Source organism: Anabrus simplex, chromosome 1, assembly GCF_040414725.1.
Source record: "Anabrus simplex isolate iqAnaSimp1 chromosome 1, ASM4041472v1, whole genome shotgun sequence".
Classification (NCBI taxonomy): Eukaryota; Metazoa; Arthropoda; class Insecta; order Orthoptera; family Tettigoniidae; genus Anabrus; species Anabrus simplex.
In genome coordinates, this window is record NC_090265.1 from 238,832,176 (window position 1) to 238,860,137 (window position 27,962).

The window sequence follows — 27,962 nt, forward strand, 5'->3', positions numbered from 1 at the left end:
GAACATACTGATGCTGATGGTGAGCATGGGGGGACTGATCAGTGGAGCTCTCACACAACTGGGGATGTTCTGCTACTTCGGGGACCAGGTGCAAGAAGAGGTAAGTACTTCCCTGTTTGTTATTGCTTAATACTAAATTTTACCACGTGGAAGTATATTTTGTGGCCATTTATGTAACCCAAGGAAAGTCGCCGAGAGTGGGCATATAACACTACGATCGGCAAGAAACACTAGGTCGGGCGCCTCCAAGTACTACGCTACTAAGACTGAGGTGTTAATGTTAGGTACGTCGGATGGCTTCGGATTCTACGCAGCGAGTTACAGTTACAAGAGAAAATGCTTACACTTTAAACATGGAACGCTAATAGTGGGGCCACGAGTAGGTATACGACTAGAATTGAAGTCGCACAACAACGTGTGTGCTGAGGACTTACCGTGAGTACGGGGTAAGGACATTACTCTTAAGGATATCAGTGAAGAAATAATCATAAAAAACAAAATCTTGCAGCCAGTACACATGTGAGCGATGTTAAAACAGTTTTTTTGTGTTCTACATAGCGACCAGAAGGCATGGAAGTACCAAACACATCCGTTGTTAACAAGAAACCAAAAGTAGATCTGGGTGTGTTTCAAATGGCCCGCAAAGAAAAACGCTGAACTATTTGTTCTCCTCCCTCTGGCTGACAGGCGGTATTATCAAGGTTAAACCTATCATTTCCGAACTTCTACTTAATGGACGGAGATAAAACTAAATGCAGACATATTCTGAATATTTCTACTTCAGAGCCGTGCGCAGAACTCTGATATATACCCGTGCTCGAACAGTGCGGGTCGGGATATGGCCCCAATGGGTACAGCCCGAACACGTCGGGCCGCGAAACCGAGTAATAATCGCCGCTCGGATCGGGCCCGGACGCAAGAAATATTACCGGGTCGGACTCGGGCCGGGCCATAGTTTTATCTATCGGATTCGGGTCGGGTTGAAGGACCGGCCCGTAACAGAATAGAGGAGAAGGATAATGCTCTTCGTGTAAAGTACTGAATTTACCAGGAATGCTACAGGCAAAGTGCGGTGGTAAGTTCACCCTTTCATACATCTACTTCTTACCTTTGTCTGATATGCGTTATTTTAAAACCGTATGATTGGCACCCCTGCTTACAGGCAGTACTAGTGATATAGCAGGCGCCCAGTTGTTCCTTATACGTTGTACAGGAGTGTGCAAATTAATTGGAACAAGCTCATATTTTACAAGGAATTGAAGTTGGTTAGCTGTAACCAATTTTATCCGCCCAATTGCTGGACTCTTGGCTATGAACAGCAATTGTAGGTGCCCTCCAGTTCAGTTGAGTGTTTATATGTGTAGTAACAGCGTGTCCTATTTCTGTGTTCTCGACAGGAAAATTTAGTGTTTCTGTTAAAATGGACATTTCACCTAAAAAGCGGGCAAAAATAATTGCTCTTCGTGAACACACATCTATTACTATAAGAGGTATTGCCTCTGTTGTTGATGTGGGAAAATGTAGTGTTTCAAGACTTCTTAGGGCATGTAGCGATACTATCTCATTGTCTCCAAAGAGAAAAGGCAGATGTTGACGAAGAAAATAACACCCCTATATATGACAAAACTTTACGTAGAAACAGTAGAATTCATCCTCGCAAGACATATAAGGACCTTTAGAAAGATTTATTGGCTACTGTAGTTGAAATTGACTCTTCTACGGTATGGCGTAGGTTTCTTGATTGTGGGCAAAAGGCATGAAAGCCAATGAAGCATTTGTTAACACCTGCCATGAAGAAAAAATGGTTGGCATGAACAAAAATATATAAATCTTTGACCTCCAATGACGCTGGAAACGTATTCCATTGATGAGTCGCATTTTTACAGAGCAAGCAAGGCTTGTCAGGCGAAACACCCATGAATCAATCAGAGATGAGCATCTTGAGCAGACTGTAAAACACCCTCCCAAAAAACTGTTTAGGGGTTTCTTCACTGCAAGTGGCCCAGGGGCACTAGTTCCAGTTGATGGTTGAATTAAACCAAGTACATAGAAATCCTTAGGCACAGGATTGTGCCATTCCGACAGACCTTTGCAGATGGTGGAGGAACATTTCAACACGATCTGCCCCTGTGTCATACTTCGAAAGCTGTCGAGACGTTCATGGAAGAAAATAACATTAATGTGCTCCAGTGATCTGGTAATTAAATTCCTTAGAGAATTTGTCGAGTATTGTGAAAATGCGTCTTGGTAAAATGGACTGTTCAAAAAACAAAACAAAAAAACATGCTAGTAAATGTGGTAAAAGTTTAGTTTCATGACGACGAACTATGAGAAATTTGCTCTAACCTGGTCGAATCTATGCCGCAACGTGTTCATAAGGTCACATTAAAGCAAAATGAGGACACATTAGTTATTAATATTCAGTAAGCTACTAACAGTATTAATTTGCACATTGCCGTATGTCATTTTCGCCCAATGGAGCGTCTGTGCAAAGATTCACTCAGTCAATACTGATCTGCATTTAGGGCAGTAGACCAGGTGGCAGATTCCCTATCTGTTGTTTTCCTAGCCTTTTCTTAAATGATCGCAAAGAAATTGGAAAATTATTGAACATATCTCTTGGTAAGTTATTCCAATCCCTAACTCCCCTTCCTATAAACGAATATTTTCCCCAATTTGTCCTCTTGAATTCCAACTTTATCTTCATATTGTGATCTTTCCTACTTTTAAAGACACCACTCAGACTTATTCGTCTACTGATGTCCTCCCACGCCATCTCTCCAGTGACAGCTCGGAACATACGACTTAATCGAGCAGCTCGTCTCCTTTCTCCCAAATCTTCCCAGCCCAAAACTTTGCAACATTTTTGTAACGCTACTCTTTTGTCGAAAATCCCCCAGAACAAATCGAGCTGCTTTTCTTTGAATTATTTCCAGTTCTTGAATCAAGTAATCCTGGTGAGGAAGGAATCGTCTCTTGTTAAGAATGCAAGTCACCTACATGGCCATACGGAGAATTCTGTTCAGTGAGCAAAAACACAGAACATAAATGTTCCACGAGTGATATCGTAGACACTGTGAACGCAAACGAATAAACGAAATCCCGTGAGGTGAAAAGTGGTAAGAGTAAAAGGTGCAATGGACTTGAGGCTATTTGAAATTGTTGCTGGTAATGGCTTTATCAGTATTTATTGGATATTGCTGTAAGCTGAAGCCATACGTGCTGCCGTATCCGGCTACTATTTCAGGACGCACGTTGGAAAGAGCTAATTCCGTGTATCAGCTGTATTCATCAGGCACTGCATTATCGTGAGTTGTCTTTCACAATGGAAATGTGGACAGATGACATGCGAAAACATTCATTTACTGCAATAACAACTCCGTATATTAAAGGCTGTTAGCTTATTAGTAGGACTCTTTTCACTTACGAGTTTTCGTAGAAGAAAATTAAACACAATATAAGGAGGGAGCCTCCGTAGGTATAACAGTATAGCCTAATGTGATAATCTAGCTTTCGTTGACGATCAAGGCAGCGATATTATAAAAGCATTAGGTAAAAATAAGCGTTACAAATGCGCTACACACTTTGTAACCACTGTAATTAGAAGTGTACATGTCAGAAAATCTCAACATATCGATGAAGCAACCACGGTAGTTTCATATCTCGAAAGATCTATATTTGTTATTCGTCTTCTTTGAACAGCTAATCAAGAAGTTGAGTCATGGTGGAACTCCAATTCATTATGAATATGGAAACAAATGCAAAAGGAGAGTAAACTACAGGCCTGGGAAGACTCAGATGGTTACGCCGACAGTTGCCTTCATGAAGTAACACAATACCTCCGGATGTCAGCTTCCAAAAGATACAGCAGTGTTTCCTTAAGATAGTGGAAGGATTGTGCCGACAGAGCCGCGGTTGACTAAACTAGCGGGACAGCAATTGGCCAATTGCAACCAGTGTATGTCGTTCAATACTGCTGGCTAAATCATCCAACAACGCAAGAAGGAATGCAAGGAGAAGGAATCTAGAAAATTTGAGAAATAAATGTGTGTGTGGAATTGTTTCAAGGAGCATATTGCACAAAGACAAAATGAAAATGCTGAAGGGAACACAATAGATGAAGAGTGGACAGCCGTAAAGAATGAGATCAGTAGGTAAGGTAAGATCAAGTAAGAATCAGTGGTTAACTCCGGGGATTATTAGACCTGATTCATGAACGGCGAAAATACAAGGATACGAAAAATGAGGAGGTCAGAAAAGAATAGAGGAGATTAAAGAATGAAGTAGATAGAAAGTGCAGGTCAGCCAAGAAAGAATGTCTGAAAGAGAAATGCAAGGATTTTGAAGGTTGTATATCCCTAGGAAAGGTAGATGTTACATATAGGAAAATCAGGAAGCCTTTGGAGAAAGGAAAACTAGGTCTATGAATATTAAGAGCTCAGAAGGAAAACTACTTCTAGGCAAAGAAGACAAGAGAGAAAGACGGCGGGAATACATTAAACAATTTTATCAAGTGAAAGAAGTAGATGATAAGGTTCTCGAACAACAAGAGGCTGTTGATGCTGATGAAATGGGAGACCAAATTTTGAGGTCAGAATTCGACAGAACTTTGAGAGACCTGCATAAGAATAAGTCACCTGGAATTGATGACATACCGTTAGAATTACTGACCACCGTAGGACAAACGCTATAGTGAGGGTATTCCATTTAGGGTGTAAGATATATGATACAGGAGAAGTGCCATCTGATTTTAGACAGAATGATATACATATAGATCAGGTGCTGACAGGTGTGAAAACTACCGCACCATTAGTTTAGTATCTCACGCCTGCAAAATTTTAACACGTATTATTTACAGAGGAATGGAAAGACAAGTTGAAGCTGAGTTGGGAAATATCAGTTTGGTTTCAGAAGACATGTAGAAAGACGTGAAGCAATCCTGACTTTATGTCTGATATTAGAAGATCGAATTAAGAAAGACAAGCCTATGTATATGGCATTCGTAGATCTAGGTGTAAAAGGAATTTGATAATGTTGATTTGACCAAGCTATTTGAGATTCTGAATGTGATCGGGATCGGATATCGAGAAAAATCTCTACAATCTGTACAGACAACAGTTTGCAGCGATAAGAATAGAAGGCTATGAAAAAGAAGCAGCAATCCAGAAAGGAGCGAGGCAAGGCTGAAATTTTTCCACTCTATTTTTCATTGTTTACATAGAACATGCGATGAGGAATTTGGAAAAGGAATCACAATCCAAGGAAAAGAAATAAAAACTCTGGTATTTGCCGATGATGAGATATTTTATCTGAGCCTGGAGAAGATCTGGAGGAATTGCTGAATGGTATGGACATAATCTTGGAGAAGGGCAACAAAATGAAAATAAATAAATAAATAAATAAATAAATAAATAAATAAATGGAATGCAGTCGAATGTAGTCAGGTGATGCAGGAAATATTCGATTAAGAAATGAAGTTTTAAAGGAAGTAGATGCACATTTTTGCTTGGGTAGTAAAATAACTAATGGGGACAGAAGTAAGGAGGACATAAAATGCAGACTAGCAGAAGCAAGGAGGGCCTTTCTTAATAAAAGGTTTAGAAGCACAATGAGATGTCTATTGAACACGATGTTTATGACGTGATATTCATGTTTGCAGAGTGAGGCAGTGGCCTTTGCAGCTTACTCAGCTCAGTGGTACCACGCTACTCCCTCCGTTAAGCGGTCCATTGGCATCATCATGAGTCGCAGTCAGAAGCCAGCTATACTCACCATGGGCAAGTTTGCTGATCTCTCATTGGACACTTTCGCCACGGTAGGTCTCTCTCTCCTAATGCGAGATGTAAGATTATATACTGCTCAAAGGAATTACGAGAACATGCTCTTAAATGTCGACGATGTTTTAGACAGAAAAGAAGTTGACACCGAAACATTATATAAAATGTAACCTTATTTTTTATTGATTAGTTGCAATCTTAGGTGGAGTATGTGCTTTTTTCATGAAAGTAATTACGAATTTCATTTTTCAAGAGTTTTGTTCTTTTATAGGTGCGTAATATAACACAGATTTTTGTTTTCTCAAACATGCATTTTTCTACGCCTCCCCCACCTAGAAACGCCACACTCCTACCTCATTCCAAGGTAAGCCCCATTAACATCTGTGTAGTTCAGAATGCGATTAGTGATAAATAAATAAATAAATAAATAAATAAAATAAATAAATAAATAAATAATGGTACCTTTCACTCCACAGTTTCGGGAAGGAAAAATCAACGGGCAGAAGTAATTATCAAAAGGCGGTTTTTAAAAATTAGAAAAAAATAATTACCTGGGAAGTTCCGTTCCTTCACTGCATGGTCATCGTTCTTGCCTTCGGTTCAGAGAGCTCCGAGTTCGATTCCTGATCCTCAGGTATTTAAGTTTATCAGAGTCGTTGAAAAGGTACGTATACCCAAAAGAGCTGCATTATCTCGGGACGGTGATACGAATTGTTCAGATTCTTTGGCTGAGTGCCGCGGCCTTCGGTCCTCGGCGACCCATGTCTAATCCCTGGTCGAATCGAGGGATTTCAATCTTAAAATAAATCATCAAACCGAACAACCACTAACAACGTGGGTGAAATATGATCACAGGCCGCACTAAACAACGACCGTACTTGGTTGCAAACAATCCTCGTCGGAATTAGGCCCTACTCCTCGACGGAATAAAACATCAACGGAGTATAATGCTCCTCTCACGCAGCTGGGATTCCAATTCTCACACAAATAAATTTCACTGGCCTACACGGGACCAGGTACAATCGTTGATGCCGCAAACAAAAATAATAAAGACTACTCAAGGCAAGTCTAACAAAATACGTGTTCATCACGCTAGTCTTTAATTGAAGTACAAATTTCTATATGAATACTGAATCAAATAAACCACAGGTCCTAAAAGTAATTTACATGACAACAAATTATGACAAACTCACAATATCCGATTATCCCAATAATACATTTGAGCGTATTACGAAGATCGTTTCCGCGTGTACAAGAAATACTCAGTCTCATATCAAATGATTTACTTCGATTAAACGTAAAATCGAATGATCGTACTTATGCCACTATTGTCGTAACGTTAGTGACCATCTCCTAATAACAACATATTCAAATGGCGACTTTTACTTAATGCATGGATTTTCACAAAACTTTGTGAGAATCTCACCCACGTAAAAGTAGAGATATCACGAACATTTCTTTCAAATACAATTAATAGTTTTGCAAAATATTTTTTGAAAATTTAATTCTATTTTTTCATGAAATTTAATTAACATGTTAATGTAAACTCATAATTAGGTAGATAATACTTCTTTTTAAAGCACTACGTATCGATTATTCTGTACATAATTTATATAAGGAGATATGTATATCGTACTAAACTTTGTGTAATTTTTACGTTCTAAAATTTTGGACTTAAAACTCTCTACTACTTGAAAAAATTCTGCAATCAAAATTCCATATGCAGGTTTCTTAATATAGCTGTGATGCACATACCATACACATTTTGTTATATTTGGCAGGATATTATGGGAGAAAATGGGATTTAAATGTAAAATTACAATGGCAAACAAAGCATTATTACAGTGATACATTGTTTGGATTCAGCGGAATAACTTCGTGACAAGAAAAAAATAAACTCAATCCTTTCAATTTCAGTTATAAAAATTTCACCAAAATGATCGAAATATCGATTTTTATCTCCGGAGTGTCACCTTAATAATATGCGGCTTCAAATAGAGATTCAGTTGTTCGACACAAAAATAATCCTTCAGTCGAAACTTAAGACAACACGCACATCATTAGTTCCTTCACAATCACGTATTTACACACTGGAAATAAGACGAAGACACTGTCTTTCTGGGCAACATAACCTTCCACAATAATAGGCACAGTTACACTATTCTATTTACACAAATTCATGATGACCCTATACTGGCGTCGAACACAAGATCGCTCCACGATCTAACATACACTCACAGTCATACGCATTCATGGTGGAATCTTCTTACTCCCCAAGTTTAATTGCTGAATTTTAGATTAATCATATTACATGAACATATCTCTTTAATATTTACTTTATCCCGAGATGACCAGAACATCTCCACAAGTAAAGCAAAAATAATCATAAAAAGACATTGACATAACGAATAAAAGTCAACTCACTTGTTTTCTAAAACATGATGACCTTAAGCGCTGGTTACGTTTACGTTAAATTATTTACAGGCTAAGTATTGAATTTACATATTAATGAAATTAATCTGTCCCCTTGACAATTACGTATGGTTGAAGTCCTTGCTCGGAAATTGTGAGCGCAAATTTTTTAAGATTTGGCTTGAGTCAAAACTGAGGAAGGCCTGTTCTCATCAACAGGGTGCGGAATTTCGCTCCGAAGGTTACCATTACCAAACCCTTACATCATATGAACGTTCACTGAACAATTTTCGTCACGATTCCAAAAACTTGGAATCCAATTTCTTCTACCTCGATGACAAATTTCTTCGTCAAAGTGTGAAGTTGGGTGCCCGTTAGTTGGCGCGTGAAACAGGTACGCGAAAAGCAGTTGACAGCCCTCGGAACAAGAAACATAGAAGCCTGTTTGCAACTTTATAGCTGGTACCAGTCTCTTCGAACTGACCTTCGGAATAGCAAAGGAACTGATCGATATTGCGATCATAAAACATTTCGCTTTAATGGCCATCTCCTCAATTATAATCGAACCGATCTTTTCTTCGGGATTTTCCAAATTCCTTACTGCATAGTGCAGTCGTTGTTTAATCAGAGAAGTTATTCTTGTCTCTGCATTAGTATATCCAATGAAATGTGTTAATGTCTTCCTGCGAGGAAGTTTTAGACAAATTGATTTAATGAAATCGTAACCTTTAGGTGCTTTTCTGTGCCAAGAAATAGCTATTTTCAAAGTAGTTTCATGAAATTTAATGTTTTTCCGTACGTATCTAGCAGCTCTGCAATAAATAGTGTATTTAAATCACCATTACTGGCAATTTTTTCAATTTCATTTACTTTCTTCTGTAAGTTTGTCATTTTCACCTTCTTCTCAGATTTAAATTCTTCCAGTCTCTGTTTTAGCTTAGAAATTATTTTTTCATATCTGTAAACTGACCTCCTTAACAAAATAATGTTCTGTCTATTTCTATTGTATTTAGCTCTTCGGGATGCTCTTGGAGATGGTGTATATGCTTGAATTCCTACTTCTTTCATAGAAGATTGAGAAGTTTCTTTGTAGGTGATGTTGCCATTGTTTGAAAGTTTTCTGATTTTAGACGAGACTAATCTGGGGGTAGGATAACTTCTGCGTTTGGCACATTTTTGTTTATGAGTGGGGTAATCATTAAACACGGATGGCACTTTATCTGGAAGGAAACTCTTCTTTGTTGCGCTACCACTAAAAATAGATTCCAGGAAATGCTTGCTACACACTTTGGATGCTCTTGTGGGTGACCATAAAGAAACTAGTTTTTCACCTTGCCTCGAAGCGGAAATTTTCAACTTCTCTAGTAAACTTGGATCAGCAGGAAACAGATGGAACGTCACATTTTCTTCTTTCTTTGCAGTGTCTGAAATGCATCTCGGAGCACAGCAATGCACCATTTTTGTCACTTCACTGACATTTCTAAAAAATATTCTCTAAATAATGTATGACTTGGCCTTACAATAATTATATTATTGACAGCAAAACCACAGTAATCGTCGCTGCCACAAATAACTAATTGTAGTATTGGTGTTTTGGTACATAAGGAAACGGAAAAGCAACCTATACATTTAATGAATAAACTACAAAATATGAAACTCGGATCGAAACTAACTTAAAGATAGAATAAGATGAAAAATTATTAAAGTTGTAATTAATGAAGGAAAAACCATGGCAGGATGCGTCTATAAGGCTTCTAAAATTTCGTTCAACCATAGCACGCCAAAATGCACCTCTAAAACCACCAATGAACTGCAAATGTATCACACTAGTAGCGCGAATCTTGCACCAAGTTACGGTTCTAGTAGACTGACAACAGCCCATAAACCTGACATCTAGCGGCAAGACTACAAACCTGAAGTGTCCCGCTATTCTGGCGGAAAATCGCCCGTTCTTCCAGGCCTTGTATATCATGTAGGCAACGGCTCTACAAAACACTCCTGACTGCAACTCAAGCTCAATAATGTACAGAATACAACAGTTAACACTGTTTCAAACACAGGAGCTCTTTGACTCTTACTACTTGCCGCCGAGCACAGCTTGCCGCGGCTATTCGCTACTTGCTTACTGGCTGCACAATATGTAGGGAAGCTTCTAAGAATACAGCGCTGAAGGTCTAGAGGTGTAACAAACAATACGTACTGTTATGGTCAGATTTTTAGAAGCAGAAAATAATAAGATCCTCGAAATTTTGTCTTCGTTATAACAGGGTGTTACTAAAATGTCTTCATCGTTATAATGAGGGGTAATTAACATAGTAAATATAGGAAATATGCCCGGCCCATATAACATTATCGCTGTACCCGGGTTTATCGCTGTATCGGCAATCGTTCTAAGCGGGTTTGACTGTATATTATCTTCTTTTTGGGCCACGAGAAGTTTTAATACAGAGAAGTATGTGAACGTGTGCTTGCAGCTGTTGGTACTGAGGCGAGACACAGTTAACTTTCTTCGAAGGTGCCGAGCATGTATTACTGCTAATATGACTCTCTAAGATGTACAGTACATTAACCTTTGAGCTTTTAATATATTATCCCACGCGTGTTCTCATTTTGATAATATAATTTCAACAGAACTTCACGTTGTTATGGGATGCCTCGGTGTACATTTATTTAATGAATATCGAGAGACTGAATGTACTGCAAGGGCAAAGTGTTAATTTAAGCCCTGAAATGGACACAAACATTTCGTTTCACGGATGAACATTCCTTCCGGATATTACACTATTACTATTGCAGATCCTGTAATGTTGGGGTCTGCCTCTTACTGGAGGGCCCGGGTCCGTTTCGCGACTAACCCAGGAATTTTAATTCTTGATTAAGGGCTGAAACGGGGTTCACCCTGCCTCGTGAGAGCAACTGTAGAGTTATCTGATACGAGAGGCAGCGGAACCGGTAATGTAAGATTGCAGCGAATATTCTCTTACATGCATTTTGACGTGCAATACATGTATCGTTTCGTTCCAGCACTAGGACCCTCCGTAAAATCCGGGTGTCCCAAAAAATGTATACCAGAGCTTACCCAAACAGCTGTCGAGGTGAGGTGGCGTAATAGCCACTTCCCGGTGAACTCGGAGCATGGGGCGTGCTGTAAAGTTAATACAGCTCGGGACCGCGAGGTGATAGCAAGTACCGTTAGGTGTCGCTCGTCTCGTCTATCGATATCCGTGACAATATTTATGAGATGACTAGGTACTGAAACCGTACAGTGTCCTGTACAGCTCATTGGAATTATAGGTGCCTTTCTACTTCATTAAAATCACTCCTAAAGGTCGCGTCATTGGTAGCAGTATGGGCGATGGGGATCGAGCGGCGTCCGGCCAGAATGGAACCCGCGAAAGAGCGCCTGGAAAACAAAGGGAAGACAGAGCAGGAGCCAAGCCCCCGCGAAGAGACCCTCTCAACTTGCAGAGAGAGCTAGAAGAGGACGCGATGCTGGAGTAGTCAGATACGCCCCGAGGTGTGGCTTAGCTTCCCAGAGTTCCAGACTAACATAAGGAACTTCCGGTTTTTATGCACGTGTTACGGGTGCCAACGTCGGGTTTTGGCGCGTAAAAATGGGATGATATTTTGATTCAGACATAGGAAAATTATGTGAGACACACCAATGAATAGAGCTGAATTTTCTGCGTTTCCCAGACTAAAAATATGTAATAATTTTTTCAGGAGAAGAAATGAGGTCACCAGCTGTCCAGATTTAACATATTGCTAACACATGTGAATACAACAGCGTTACCCAAGCTAAGAGTCGTGCTCAAAAGATGACTCCACCCCCGAGGGACGCTAATGAAATAATTAAAGGCGGGAGTCGAATTACGGGATAATTGCCGATCGTTGGTTAAGCGCACCTGGGTCAACAAGAAGAGGAAAAGGAGGGCTACAAGATGCACTATTTAAATGTCTTCAATTGTTGGTATGAAGGGAGCTCTTGTCCTTAATGAACCGTGAACGTTTACGCCCCCAGGCTTCCGGCGGGGAAAATAATATAGGCCGGGCTGGCCATCGCAGAAGACAGTTTTTTGCGGGTCGTTGAGAAGGGACAGTGTGTCCCGTGGTGCTCCAGTTTTACAGTCCGAACCCATTGACCGCTTACTAAGAGTGTTATTGTGTCCGTCGCGGCCGCGAAGTACAAAGCCTTTGTGAAGTGTAAACGGGAGGCCAAACGAGCCTAGGTGAATTGTCTCTGTGCCGCGTGTCAAACTAGTCAATCCGCGAGCATAATTCACAAACGAGTAGCGGAAGTCGGCTGGGACAGTGCCGGCTTAAATGAGTCAGTGATATTAATAAATTGGTATCACCCAAAGTGTTACTCTGAATCAGGGTGCTCGAGTCTCGTGAGCCACCCGATCCCTGTCGTGAACGCGCCCGCCGTGATTTGAAAGACCTGCTTATTCGTGGTGTAAACTCTGGAAATAGAGGCCGTGTGACGAGTGGTGAAGTGTTACCCATTTTGGATTAGTGTAATATTTCAGCTGTGAACGAGTTCCCTAGGATGTCGGACTTGTATGGACCAGGGATGAAGGACTGCACGCCCGCCTCCAGCCCCGGGGTCATGCAGCACTAAACTCCACCATGGGTCTCCCGTGGAAGGAAAAACAACGGCCACCAAACAGATGAGTGATGTCCAAATCTAATTTCTTAAGCATGATAATGTAACCGGGGATAGGATTAGCTTTCTTTTGTAAATATCAAAATGTTGTAAGATAATGCATGTCCTAATATGGAAATTTTATTGATCTTGATAATGTTGAAGTAAATTCAAGGGAGCTGAATTCCCGGACGACCCATTTTTTCTTAATGATTAGCTTATCGTGAGGGTTATTTTTAGTAATATGTAGAATGTCCTAGCAAATATGGGAACAAGGTTAGGAGAATATTTGAGTTCTCCTTAGGGGTGGCTGGAACAATAATGCTGGCGAGCAGGGAAAACCATGTCAAAATGTTGTTAGTTACTGTCCCACGTGGCTATCGTATATGCCGCGGAAACTCATGGGTCAGTCAGAAAATGCATGTCTAGCTTACACATATAATCAGTGCATGTACAGCAAGAGAGAAGAAATCCCGGCCGGGAGAGGTGTATGCTGTGTTATTTAGGTAGTTGTGAGGGACCATGTGCGAGTCTCCCTTGATTTTTGATTAATTGGCCAGAATGTCTGGAGTTTTTTAAAATCTATAGCCGGGGTGAGACACAGAGGCAGGAGTCTCTAATCTTTGGTCAAAAGATTTAAATATATGTATATTTCCTGTGCGAGGAGCGAGGTGTATGGGAAAGGTTGACTGAGGAGTCATGAGAGCCCTATGCCCAAGGAAAGAAGATACGCGATATAAGACGTAATGAGAGGGCCGAATGCCCGAGGAATTTACGATGAGATGAGTTAGAAGTGATCGTGCCCACAGTCGGCGCTCAGCGGTAATAACGAGAAGGGAGAGAATAAAAGTGTATTTCTTGGGAACTCAGCGGTAAGATGATATAAACAAATGAAATGGGCCAGGGATATGTGCCCCGGCTGGCTATGGTAATTGAGAGGGGTCAAGAATCTGCCGTGGCTAATGAATGCGTGATGGATGTAGTAGCGAATGACCTTCCCTTCTTTTTCTTGTGAGTGTTTGCTCCTCGCCCCTCACGACAGAGCTGGTCCCGCTGTGCTATTTTAGTTAAGGTTTGAGGCTATGGGCTTCCCCCGTAAATTACTGTTGTGTAAATGGTTCAACTAAAACACTGCCGTCAATGATAATCTCACGGTGATGTAGAAGGCAATTAATAAACGAGTAGGGATCTCCCCCAAATATCCGGTAATATGAGACTGTAGCTAGTCTAGGGATTTTCAGGAATCCACAGTACCTCTCGGTCTGGAGTCGGCCAGTTCGGCCGTGGACCAGGATGGCCCCCGGGAGCGAGTTGCCCCAAGCTTGCGCCTTGGGCCGGAGACAGTGATAACCATGCTGTTTCTTTCTAGGAATGGTTCTCCTGTAAGCATGAAGTGTATATATATATCTGTGTATGTGTAGAATTAATGTGCATACATTTTTGAGTTCAAACAGAACCTTTGTACAACGTTGTGTGGTCTTGGTGATAGATGAGGAAGTCCGGGGTTTCGCTAAATGGTATGTGTGTTTGTCTGTGTATTATGCAAATGTTTCTTTTAATATGGTAATTATGTAGCGTAGGCCCCGGTTATTTTCGTGCTAAGATCAGGAAGTAATATGTGAGTAGGGACATCATATCATCTCACGGTGTGATCGACAGAATAATATAAAAATGTCATGAACGGTATGAACTAATGAGGAAAGATGAACGATAGAAATCGCAAAACCTCAATTACACCGTAATGCAGACGACGCCCATGGGCGATTCATATTTGAAAGTGATCCTTATTTTCTTTTCCTCCCATATGCGGAGAGTTCATTGTATAGAGTTGTATCTATTTCTTTAATATGTCATTTTTGAATAAATTAGTATTCGTAACCCCTATTTTATGATTCTTGTCATTTGTAGCAGTGCTAAGCAGTATCCAGTAGGCATTTGAACCCAGAGATCCTACTTTCATATTATATACATAAGGCTCCATCTTAAGTATTTGTTTCTTTTTTTTCTTTCTTTCGAACGTACCACTCCCCAAGTGCTCATGCTGCCGGGCCAGCACAGAAAGTAGGAAGGGGAGCGGTTCGAAGCTCGTTAAACAATTCGACCCTCTCTTCAATCCAATCTCATCCGTAGGTGTTTACCCCGTTACGTGGAGGCATTCTTATGCGTGGGTCATTCATTCGAGGGCCGGAAGGGTGTAGTACGTTGATAACTTGTGAAATATTAGAATATTTTGAGAACATTTCCGAAATGTCTCATTATCTTAATTTAAAAATATATCCGAGACTGGGCATAAGAGTGCCTGTGTAAATGTAAGAAAGCCGAAGTGGCCGAGCAACCGAATATTTCATAACCTCCAGTTCCCGTCTGGTCTGTGGAAGTATATTAGCCTGAAAATACCCAGAAGATGTAATCGAGTTGACGGAGATTAGAAACAGTGTGATTTTAAAACATTCACAAGAAGGTCCGTACCAGCAGTCACCGTCGCATTTCTTCCCCTAAACAATCTGAGTAGAACGGAACAAGTCCTGGTAGCGTCTCAGAAAAAAACAAGTCACACGCGGCAAAGGCAAATCCAAACATGCGCATTTTTGTACATGGAATTACTTAATTTTATTGGTTTTTGATCTGATAGTTAATGTTGTACTTTTTATGTCCCACTAACTACTTCTGACGGTTTTCGGAGACGCCGAGGTACCGGAATTTTGTCCTGCAGTAGTTTTACATGCCAGTAAATCTACCGACGCGAGTTTGACGTATGCTACCGAACTGAACCAGGATCGAACCTGCCAAGTTGGGCTCAGAAGAACAGCGCCTCACGCGTCTAAGCTACTCAGCCCGGTGGCTTTTGATCTCTTCCTTAGACGTATTGAACCCATAATTCTACGATGAGAAAAATATTTTTTATTTTTCTCAATATTTATTTCAATTCAACAAGCTACTTTTATTTTTGAGGGCAGCCATGTTGCGCTCCTAGAGTCTCGATGTCGCGTGGGAAAGATCTCACCCGCGGCAAGCTCGTGAAATACCGTGACACCTCGGCGGACTTCGAGTGCCCGATAATTCTTTAAATTCACGGAATTCTGCGTAACGAGATATTTTGGCAATACAGTAAACACAGAAATAAATAATCTAAATTATTCTTAAACCCTACGTGAAGACAGAACCCCAGGGTAAAACCTAAATGCAGTTAAGCCTAAGTACAAGTCAGCGTCAGATCCGAGATCTAGCTCCACGTATCAAGGTCAATGGATGAAGAAAACCCGCGAAACGCCCGGGCAGAAATAATTTATTTCATCTGTTGCGAGTGTGGTAAAATTATGAGATTAACATCTAAAATAATTACAAGTCTGTCCGGAATTCTGGGACAAGTCTCATAAAAATCGGTCTATTGGACGCGAAATTAGCAGATTACGCAATCAAGCTTAGTAGTGTGTGTAGCGTCCCTCATAAGACTATAAAAGGAACCCCCCACTGCATATTTTTCAGTGTCGATCTGGTTTTTGAAGCGGCGGTAGCTTACGCCCGTCGTCAGCAGAAATTTGTACCAGATTAATCTACAAACAACTTAGTACACGTTCGTGGCTGAGGTCCACATATTCGGTTAGAAAGGGAAGGTGACAGAAAATTTCTGAACTTTTGCCGACAAACTGTGAAAGTATAGGCGTCTGTTAAAGTACACAGCTAATTTTATTGTATCACCTCATGTGCGTTTGAAAGTGGTAAGAGAGTTGGGAAGCTAGTCAGAGTAGTTCTGATTTCGTTATCTGTTGAACACCTGTTGTGTTTTGGGAGACAGAGAGAGACACCTCTGGGAAGAAAGCAGACAGTCGCAGTTGACTGCAGAACGAGGGAGTTTCGTGGTACATATTATAACGAGGAAAGTGCGTGATTTGTGTTGTAATTTAATATCGTGTGAAAAAGGCAGTGTTTGTAAGATTGATATGTTGAAGAAGATGATGTTATTTGTACCAATGTACGGCTAAAGGCACGAGGTCATCTGGCGACGATGTAGCCAGAATACAGGGAATGACGCCATTTGCAGGTCTGTCTATATTTGTATTATGTTGTAGTTAGATTTCATTGTCTGTCCCAACAAATTTTTCAAGATGATTGTCGGGTTGATATTTGCAATTATCAGGTGAAAAGTGTTATAATTTTGGTCAGCGTGTGAAAATTTTAGTTTGTAAATTTCACGTCAAGAAACTGTAAAATGCGACGTTTAAATCTGGTGTTAATGTTCTATGAGATATTGTCCAAAGTGAGGAAAATTAGGAAAGCTATAATGGTAAAATAGTCGTGGCGAATGTCTTAATTTCATACATCAGATGAATTCAGAAATGTTTGTCGATAATAATAATAATAATAATAATAATAATAATAATAATAATAATAATAATAATAATAATAATAATAATAATGTCTACCGCGGGATAAAGAAATTTTTCTATGTTAAAAGTGCATTTAACCAGGATATTTTACAAGGATCGCAGGCATTTAGATAATTCCAGTGAAATTCGATAGAGTTATATTTGTTCATGGGAAGTAAAATTTTGTGACATCGTGTATATCGATGATACGGAAAATCGCGGTGTGTTCTTGTACTCTCGAGGTCCGAAAGTAGTAGTAACAGTAAAATAAAGAGGTGTATTTTATAATGGTTGTTGTTTTCACAAGAGGAATTAAATATGAATAGGGTCTTGGAAATATAAGAAAAATGGATTGAGAGCGAAGAATTTATATATGTGGAGATGAGAGGGATAGGAATACTAAAGATGAAAGGGAGCCTGGATATTAAGTGATACCGCTGGGATAAGGCGAGGAGAATGAGTTTGAGACAGGCTATGTTTGCCGAGGAAGTATTTGTGAGACAGGCTGTATTGTGGCAGGTTGTAGTGTTTTCCGCTACCAATCCGAAATTTGAGACGACTACTGTGTGAGGAACCGTAGATTTCTAGTAAGATCCCAAATGAAAATGACTCTAGTAAAAGGTTAAAAATCTTGGTAGTAAAAGTCAAGTGACTAGTTACGTAAAGCCCGTATGAATATTAAGATAATGTGACCTCAAGGATAAAAGAGCATTTAGAATACATGGTTGGTGTTGTATTGAATTTCGTTTCACTGGGTATGTCATTGATATAAATATTTGGAATTGACGGTAGGCGATTTGAGAGTTTCTAATGCGGTAGTGATGATTATTATTTTGAATACATCCACTAAATTGTAGACGTGTGTTGGGAATTATCATTGCTTCCCTAAAAACTTCATTGCACAGGCTGATATTGTGTTTGAGTTGGAGAATTGTTCGTCACGTATATTTGGTATTTTCGAGTTCACGTATTGTAACGAGATGGAGACTTACTGCATTTTCCGACTTGCATTCGTTTAATATTAAGAGACGTGGTTCCATGTGTATTGAAATGTCAGAGTTGGTTTGAAACTGTTAGTTCGCCTGATATGCTAGGGGATGCGTAGTACGACCCATTTTTACGCCCGACCATAGATTTAGGACGTCACATGTTATCCTTGGAGTTACTGATGATGAGACGTCCTAGTTCACGCCCGACGATAGAATTTGGAAGGTATCGTGTACATAGAGATTAGTGTTAGGATGTACAGATTTTAAGTGAGCACGACGATAGGTCTGGGATGTCAGCTGTACATACTCAAGTCTCAGATTACATGTTTCTTTTGTTTTTGCGAAGTGACCTGGGCGAATGTAGCATCTACAGTAAAATATGAAATATGAAGAGGGTTAGATCGATAATAATGAGGCCAACTAGTGCATAGCCCCAAACAGCTGGAAGGTGTTCCCTAACATAACGGGGCCGCTATCGGCGAATGAGGGTTGCCCAAATATTGGATATCGACCTGATGGAGATTAAATATTTTACTGTAATTCTCCCTGCGTGTTGAGTTTTAATGACTTCGATATGTTATTTTATTTTACGGACTTAATTGTTTTGTCGTTCTGACGTCCGTTTCGTTTTGATAGTGTGCATATTGACACTCAGTGTATTAGTGTGAAACTTGAGTTGCGAATGCGGTTTCGATTCGTCAGCCAGTAATATTATTATTTTTTCAATCTTTGTCGTACTTTCATTTTATTCGTAGTTGAATTCGATTAAGTAATCACTTTATAGGTAGTGTGTTGGGACAAACAATAAGTAGATGGATCTGTAATGGTGGTCATTGTTTTTCAAAGGAAAGAATTCCTTAAAGCTGTAGTATTTTTCAATGTGGACTGGTAATTTTATTCAACGTAACATATCCATTTCTAACCTGAAAATCGGTTGATAATAATACTTTTCAAGTGATTTACCACTTTTTAATTAACTTCAGTGTTTGGCATTTCTTCTAAATGCGTGATGAATAAGTGTTTCCTGCATTTCGCAGTTTTGTTCCTTTAGAACGACGTAACGTAATATCCTCGCGGATCATGTTGTTGTTGGTTCCTTCCGAACAGCTGTTTGGGTGATGCACATTTAGCATCGGGATTACCTTATCACTTAAGGGTGTCATGAATGACAAATACATGGTGGAATTTTATTTCAATTGTGAATGATGCTGTTAACTCGTAATGAACACCATGCTTTCCCATAATATTTCGCAACCTATCCAAAACAACTGATAGTCAATTTGGTTCGATTAAGGGTCCATCCGGCGGGTGTTCCGTATCCGTAAAGGGTATTCGACTGGTGGATAACCTTAATTGAGAGGAAATCAGGCGTTCTACTTGTTGAAAGTCAGATTTTCCACGGATCGTGTGGATTAACTCTCAGTTCTCGTTTGGAGTAATAGGTGCCCGGTTTTCAGGTCTTCCCTTTTTCAGTTTTTCAGTTTCGTTGTCCACTAATGTATTAATTTCTCCGAATCAACTCTTCGATATTGTGAGAAATAAATCAACGCTGTGCAATGTGACTGCGTTTGAAACATTCAATAATAAAAGATTTATATTTTTTTATTTTCAAGGATTTATATTAAAATAATAATGTTGTCGTGCTATTTCGATTTAATAAAAGTTAGTAAGCACATATTTGCTCCTCATTTCAAGTAGTTAGGCTCTCTTCTGAACCCCATCGTTTGGTTAAGATCGTGACCGAATTTATTCCCGCAACGACCCATGATTTAAGAGTTCTATATTGTTCTACTGTAGCAGCCGTGGCCGACCAACGATGGAATTGTAAGTTCAAGGGTTCAGTAATATACAGAGAAATTTCTTGTATCAATAACAGTACATTTTAAAAGTTGCATATGCATTTGCTAATTTACGTTTTTACGCCATTATGTAAGTTTGTAGTGAATATTCATCAACATACTTTTGTTTTCTTTGGAAGCGATTATTATTTACTGTAATTTTTTCCCGTATCGTACTACTTGTTGGCCCTATTTTTAATACTTTATTTTGTTTTTACATTGGCTACTTTGAAATCACCATTTTTTATTTCAGCTGTAATACCACCTACCGGAGAAGAGACAGAGCACATCCTATCTAACAGTGTAATGTTATTGTTGATAAAGGGCTTAGAACATTGTAGTTCATCACAAATTGGTTTTCTTTCGCCTCGGCAATGTTTGGGCACTCAATCCCCCTCTTTTATCGTTCTCCAAGTGATAGTTCGTTCACATTCTTCTTCTCTCTTCCATAGTGATATTCATTATCTTCCTGATCAAGAGGGGCTAATGAACACACGATTTTTCAACTTATAAAGCAATCAAGATGGCAACACCCTCCGGCACCGGTTAGTTGCCATGAGAACTGAACAATATCTTCACGCCAGCGATTCTCACAGTTGATGTACTTCGTAATGAAAGTCTACATTCGCGATTATCATCATTAGTATTACTCGTACTGTGATAATGTAGCCAATATAGAAGATTGGAAATTGAACTTGCTTCAGTTTTGTTATGTGCATACCTTTTAGATAGAACAGATTTTTCCGGAAATATTTGGAAATTTGTAAAAAAACATAATAATCGCGAATCTTCTACTTCTTAGCGTTGTCTAACAGATGCAGGGTCTGCTTTTTGAGTCCTTAAACGCCATTTTGCACGGTCCTAGGCGTCGTTTGCTCTCAAAGCTAACTCCCCTTACGTCCGCTTTTACCGTATCTCTTGAGCGCTTTCTTGGTCGTCCAGGTGAGTGGTCACCGTTTACGTCAAAGTGCGGTAGAAAGCAAAGTTGGCGACTATGTCAGGTGCAGCAGTAGAACCTGACCATACGATCGGGGACTCCTTACTCGTATTTTCTCCGTAAATGTAGCGATGTCAGTTTGCTGCAGAATTGTGGCATTCCTGATATGGTGGATTAAGAAGATGCCTATCGACCAGCGGAGTACTCGCATCTCTATGGCGTGAAACTGACGTCCAGCGCTTTTGTTGGAGGGCCGGCTTTCAGTTCGGTATATCTTTCACTTTATGCGGAGAGGCATTCTTTTGTCACAAAGTACGCCTGTGACTCCCCTCCACCACATACAAGTCGCGTTTATCCTAGTTCGCATTTCATTTCTATGCCGTAGTCACTCTTTAGGCGAAACCCAGCGCACCTGAAGCTGTCTTTCCTAAGCTCTCTCCTCTGACTTAAACGGTGCCATAACTTGGAGTAGTTTACCTAATGTTCAGATAGAGACATTATATGGGAAAGCTGTCATCCCATTACCATGACGAATATAAGAACCAAGTGTGATGACTCATCGAGTTCAGGCGCGCCCTGCCAGGCAGCGCTAGAGTTTGGTGGCTCCACAATACCTATCAGCTGTTCTTAGGAATGGTGACACAGGAAACGTATTACTCCGTAACTGATAAGTATATACACTGTCTTTTATAAAAAGATTACAATTAAAATGCCACGGCAGAGAACAATGGAAAAATATCACACACGGAAATAAGAGCTACGACTTTCATCACATGTTGCGAAAAGCACAAGTTACTCGAGTGTATATATACATATACATAGCATATTAAGAAGCACCCATGAACTATTTAAAGTTAATACTCTATTTACCATCTCAGTTTGTCGGTTACTAGACTTTCGAAAGCTTGCGTGAAGATTTGGCGGATGTTCGAGATTGTAAATCTCGCCGGATTTCTTTCACTCTGAAGAAAAATCTGCATTTCAGATAATGATAAACAAGTCTGGGGATTATATCCATAATATGTTGAAGACAACAGCCAGCACCTGAATGATGAACTGAAATTTTGTCTATAGAATCGATACAATCAAAAAATATTTCGCTCCACATCGATTTTGAGTTCAGTTTTTCACTAATTACTTTCTCGGCCTGGAAAAGAATGTCACATATACTTTTGGAAGGGCGTGTTAAAAACACTTCATTATTGCTTGAACCGTAGTCTTTTATATCGGAGAGAACTGAAAATGTACTATGATTATTATCACGTAGAGAATGGGCACAGGACGAACACTTAATAAATTTAGAAGAGTGCTTAACAACGTACCCAGCCAAATGGTACACTAAACACTTCTCAATCGAAGAGTTTCGAACTGCGCTATCAAATTCAGGTACAGAGCTTTCCCAGTCTTCGATATTTACTGCATCTTGAACCACGATTTGTTGCTTAATGGAAGTTTCCACTGATTGTTTCACTGTCTCATTATGCATTTCCACATTCCGGGCTAACATACGCATCTGATTAACATACGAGGTCAAGATCGGCTCCCGTTTAGGTTCGCAATTTCCTCCTACATTTAAAGCCTGCTTTATAGGGACATAGACACATTGAAGTAGATGCAAATGAAGGAAATCTATTGTCGATGGATGATCATCTGAACTGAAAGAACGCATAATTCCGAAGTGCCGTTCCAAGGGATCCTGGGTGAGCTTTCCTGTTAACACATACTTATAACCTCTTTCCCAAAGCCATTCAGACATTTCCAAAGTACTCTGTAGGGTTACCATAAGTGATTCCAAGGTTCTGTTGGAGGCAAAGGTGTTATTAGTAGATCTCACAGTTTGAAGAAAATTAACAAGAACTGTATGAGAAGGTGAACCTCTACGAAGAGCCTGAGAAGGGATGAATGCATTTAGTGCATCAGCAACAATATTTATATCGCTGGTAAATGTTTCAGTGTCCTCACTACCTTGTAATCCTGCCAGTCCCATTTCGCGATAAAATTTCATACCTTTGGCAACACTATCACTAAAAAGTTGGAAGGCAAGCCTAGCATTCATTCTCTCGAACGATGATGGGTCTAAATGAGCAACTGTCAGCTTGGGGCAGGCTCTAAGCCCAGCATATCCTGATAGATCTTCTTTGAACAATTCCCTATAGAAATTGAAATTAATGATTTTGTCGTTATAGTGAAGTTCTACTTTATCATGAAAGTGGTTTCTTATGCATTTCAATACATGCACGAAGTCGGAGAAAGCCCAGATTTTTCTCTTAACATCTGCAGGATTAATGATGTGAGGTTGTAGAGAACTTGTCTTGCCACTGATTCCTAACGATTTCCAGGCCATTTTATTTGTCTGACTACCATCACAAGTAAATCCAACCACCCTCGCCCCAGCCTCTTCTAACTGCAAAATCACCTGTATTAGAATTTTTGCGAGAATGTCTCCTGGAGTAGCATTTCTGCATGCATAAACAGCAACTGGTTGCACCCAATTATGCATAAAAGGTACGAACATGAACACTAGAGCGTGATTTGCAAGCAAGTTCTTCTGGAGGTCTGGCGTGTGTTCACCTAAATCAACTAATCCATCTACTTTATGGGAAAAACTATTGAACTGGATTTCTTCTCTTAGCTTAACTTCATCAAAAATAACAACACCATAACGTGAATTATCATTTTCATCCTTAAGAAAATCTGAAATAGCATTTATGCTATGCGAATTAACTCCATAAGGGCACTTAAGCCCTTTACAAAGTTTTCTCAAGGGCAGAGGCAAGAGGTCATGTCGCCGACAATGACGGAATCCTTTCGGTAATTTTATTCTCAACAATAAACTCTCTAAAATGAATTCATTGCTGTACCTCATTCCATTAGAAGATTTCACCTGGCATTTCTTAAGCATGGTATCGATTATCATCTTTTCCTTCGTGCTAAGGTGTTCGTTATCTCTATAATTAAATTCCTGTGTAGTTCTAACCTGCTTCTCCAGTAAATTAATTCTCGATTTTGCTGAGTTTAGACTGGACCTAGCTCGAATTAAATTTCGATTAGCATTTTTTAGGCGCCTTTTGAGCGATAATATTGTCTTTCCGGCATCAGAAAGCACACTAGTATAACCCAAATTTTGATCAACATTAGACTGACCTTTGAATTCTCCATTTGCTGCTACACTCGCGTCTTCAATCTTCTTTCTTCTCCTAGTGGTGTCTAGATTCTTTTTCCTGTTGGGAGTTTCACGGGACTTAATCTCACTTGAAAGGTATTTCGGCAAATTAGGGAAAATGTGAGGCACTGCTCCTGGACGTAATTTCCATCTATCACGAGGCATAACCACTTTTTCACCATTCACTATAAAGTTATCTGATTTTACTATCAAATCATCAGAGAAATGAACTTGACAAATTCTACTTCTACGCGTTAACACAGTATCCTTTCGTGGAATAGCTCTGGCCCATTTTTCAAATTTATTTATATCCTTCGGTGGTGAAAAGAATTTTATACCATTAACTATTCTACCATAGCCTGACTTACAGCCAGGCACAAAACAGTACGCCATGTTGAACTATTAATTTAATCAGACCACTAACACACGTGCTTTAAGTGCACAACACACAATGAACTGAGTTTAGGAACTGAAAGCAAAGGAAATTCAACTTATTGACTTGAAATATCTCGCACAACAACATCTCCCGCACTTTCCAACACATGGTTTGCCGGTCTACTGAAGCACGTGTTGGATTCCGACGTTTGCAGTGCTCCCAGTGGCGGGTCCACAAACTACCACGCTATAACAGTTGAGTAATCACACTTGGTTCTTATATTCGTCATGCCATTACTGCAATTCTTAATAATCTTGAGTATCTCCGTTATTATCCTTAATGCAGGAATAATATATATAAATATTAAATCTAAATAAATATATAAATACTAAATATAAAATGAAATATAAATGGAATAGAAATATATATTATATTACTCTTAACTTTTACTTTGCGCAATTGTTCGAATCAGCTAAAATTTACAAAGAAATGTTCGTTTTGCCACCCTGAACATCGCTACGCTCCTGTACATTAATTAATTACAGTGATATATAGTCAAATGCATAATCTGAGTATCCCTGAACTTAAGTACCGTGTTTCAAGAAAGTGTGTTCAGCCGTTTCCCCACAATGTCGTGAACCAACCAACCAACTGACCGACCGACCGACCGACCTACCGACCAACCAAAAGAGATGGCAGTCAGGTGGTCCAAAACCGAACTGAATGTATTTTCGGCTTTTATGTATCTAGTTCTAGATAAAGACGAAGCTTGAGTAAAAATGTGGAGAGTACAGACAAAATTATATTTTCATTTATGTAGATAACGAGTGCCCTTTACTGTTGTTTAACTTGAATAGTTCCCCAAATAAGTTTGGAACTGAAAACTTGTTGACCGACTGAGAATCTGAAGTTATTGTTCTACCGAAGTCAAGGTCTCCCCAAGAGCACTCAATAACCACATCTGTGAGCTGTGTACTCTCCTCGGTCATCAACTCACACCTGTACATCTACAAACAGATGAAATATATACCTGACGGACATCGTCCTGCAATACATGGTTCCATAGCATTTAGTTCAGAAGTAGAAAATCATCTTGTACATTACTTATTTCCTTTTATAGAAAAAACTCGGGCTTCGTGGCTAAATGGTTAGCGTGCTGGCCTTTGATCCAAGGGGTCCCGGGTTCGATAGAGGTGGCTAGAGGTTTATGAACGCTACCTCAAGGATATTTTACATATTTACGATAGTACGTTGTTGTAGCTCATTTTCTTCTTTTCAACAAATTATGATAAATTTTAATAAAAATGAATGGTGTGCTGCAAGTGTCACTAATTTTGTTGCAATGTACAGGTGCACACATTAAACTTTGAAGAGATAGAGCTTCCTTCACCGTGACATCTTTCAGTTTGAATACGAACCTGAAGGTACATTAGTGAGGTAAACAACAGCCGTCATATTGCAGCTTAAACCTATAGCCATTTCTAAGCAATGATTAGGTTTATCTTCATATTATGATCTTTCCTACTTTTAAAAGCCCCTTTCAAGATTATTCGTCTGCAGAATCCCTCAAATGACATATAGGAACATACCGCTTAGTTGATCTGATCGTCTCCTTACTCCCAAGTCTTCCCAGCCGGAAGTTTGCAATATTTCCGTAACACATTTGACGAAAATCACCAAGAACTAATTATGCTGCTTTCCTTGGGATATTTTACAGTTCTCGAAACAAGAATCCTGGTGAGGATCCTATAAAATGGAACCTTACTTTGATTGTGGTCTTACCAGTAACTTACATGACCTCTCCTTTACATCCTTAGTACAACCCAAAAATACCTTCAAGACCGTGTGAAGAGATCTGTTCTGTTATTCTTCTATATTACTAATTGTTTTGTTATTGTACAACACATCTAATTGTTATTGTTCTGTTATTGTTCCATGTCAGTAATTGTTCTATTATTATTCCATATCACTAATTGTTCTGTTATTGTTCCATATCACTGACTATCCTGTAATTGTTCCATATCAGCAATTGTCTTATTATTATTATTCCATATCACTAATTGTTCTGTTATTGTTCCATATCAATGACTGTCCTGTTATTTTTCCATATCCGTGATTGTCCTGTTATTATTCCATATCAGTAATTGTTCTGTTGTTCCATATACTTACTGTCATGATAATATCGCATACTACTAATTGTTCGTTATTGTTCCACATCCCTAATTGTTCTGTTATTGTTCCATATCACTGATGGTTCTGTTATTGTTCCATGTTCCTAATTGTTCTATTATTGTTCCATATTACTCATTGTTCTGTTACGCGTATTTTTCCATATCACTAATTGTTCTGTTATAGTTCCGATCACTAATTGTCCTGTTACTGTTCCATATCGGTAATTGTCTTGCCATTGTTCCATATAATTATTGTCCTGATAATGTTCCATATTACTAATTGTTCTGTTATTGTTCCATAACACTATGTAGTTATCCTGTTATTGGTATATGTTACACACAGTATATGTACTGTCTCTTTGCAGATTCTGAGAGGTTCCTACGCTTACTTCGCTATGCTCAACGAGCTCAACAGCTGAAAGTCGTCACTGAGCAGCAGCAGCAGCAGCAGCAGCAGTAATAGTAGTAGAAAATTGTGATAAATTTTAAGTAAACTGAATGGTGCTGTAAGTGCCACTAATTTTGTTGAATTGTACAACTGTGCACATTAAACTTTGAAGGAACAGAGCTCCCTTCACGAAACATCTTTCATTTTGCATACGAACCTGAAGCCGCAGGGATGCGGTGGTGCCGGAACGCACCGGAATGGAGCCTGAAACCTATCTGGAAAGGCGGAACGCAGTCTGAAATCTATTCCCTTTAAATTGTTTGAAGTTTCTTTGTTTTATAACACGTTAATGTTCTAAATCTTCCACAGTATTTCAAAGGCCAATAGTGAAGAGCTTCCGCATCAAATCACTACTGTCAACTGTATTTCTACTTACACTGTTTCATCAGTCTCTGGAATGTGTGATATTGAATATTAAATTTCTCAACGTTGCAGAACTTTTAATTTTTAAATTAACAGAAAGTATTACCAGCCGTTTTCAGTAGTGTCGTATCTTTCCTTCTTTTTGTTTTATTGCTTGATCCCGCTTGGGTCAGTTTTTGCTTCTGGAAGTCTTGAGTCTCGATCAAGTTTATGTTTACTTTAATAAACAGCGAATGTCTATTTCACGAATATGAAGAAGACTTTATTCAGTTATTTTAACAAACGGACGGCCTGTAAGGAAGCTGGAGAATCTATTCACAATAAATAAGTTAGAGATGATGGCCACGTGCTTATTGTAAGTGATTTAATTCCAGATCCCAGTAGTAGTTCCACCTGTGTAGTATCTGTAAACGAAAGTTTGCCTTCATATCCAAAACTAGCAAATGTATCCGTGCTTCGCTCGGGTATTCTACATT

The 27,962-nt window shown here is 39.4% G+C and overlaps 1 protein-coding gene across 1 annotated transcript; it reads left to right on the forward strand.

Annotated features, from left to right (window-relative positions):
* LOC136864436 (odorant receptor 2a-like) lies at positions 1–27,117 on the forward strand. Its single transcript, XM_067141432.1, has 3 exons — positions 1–100; positions 5,660–5,815; positions 27,041–27,117. Exons 1-3 carry the CDS (start codon positions 11–13, stop codon positions 27,092–27,094), a joined length of 300 nt encoding a protein of 99 aa, XP_066997533.1. The 5' UTR covers positions 1–10; the 3' UTR covers positions 27,095–27,117.
* Positions 27,118–27,962: the final 845 nt, after the last annotated feature.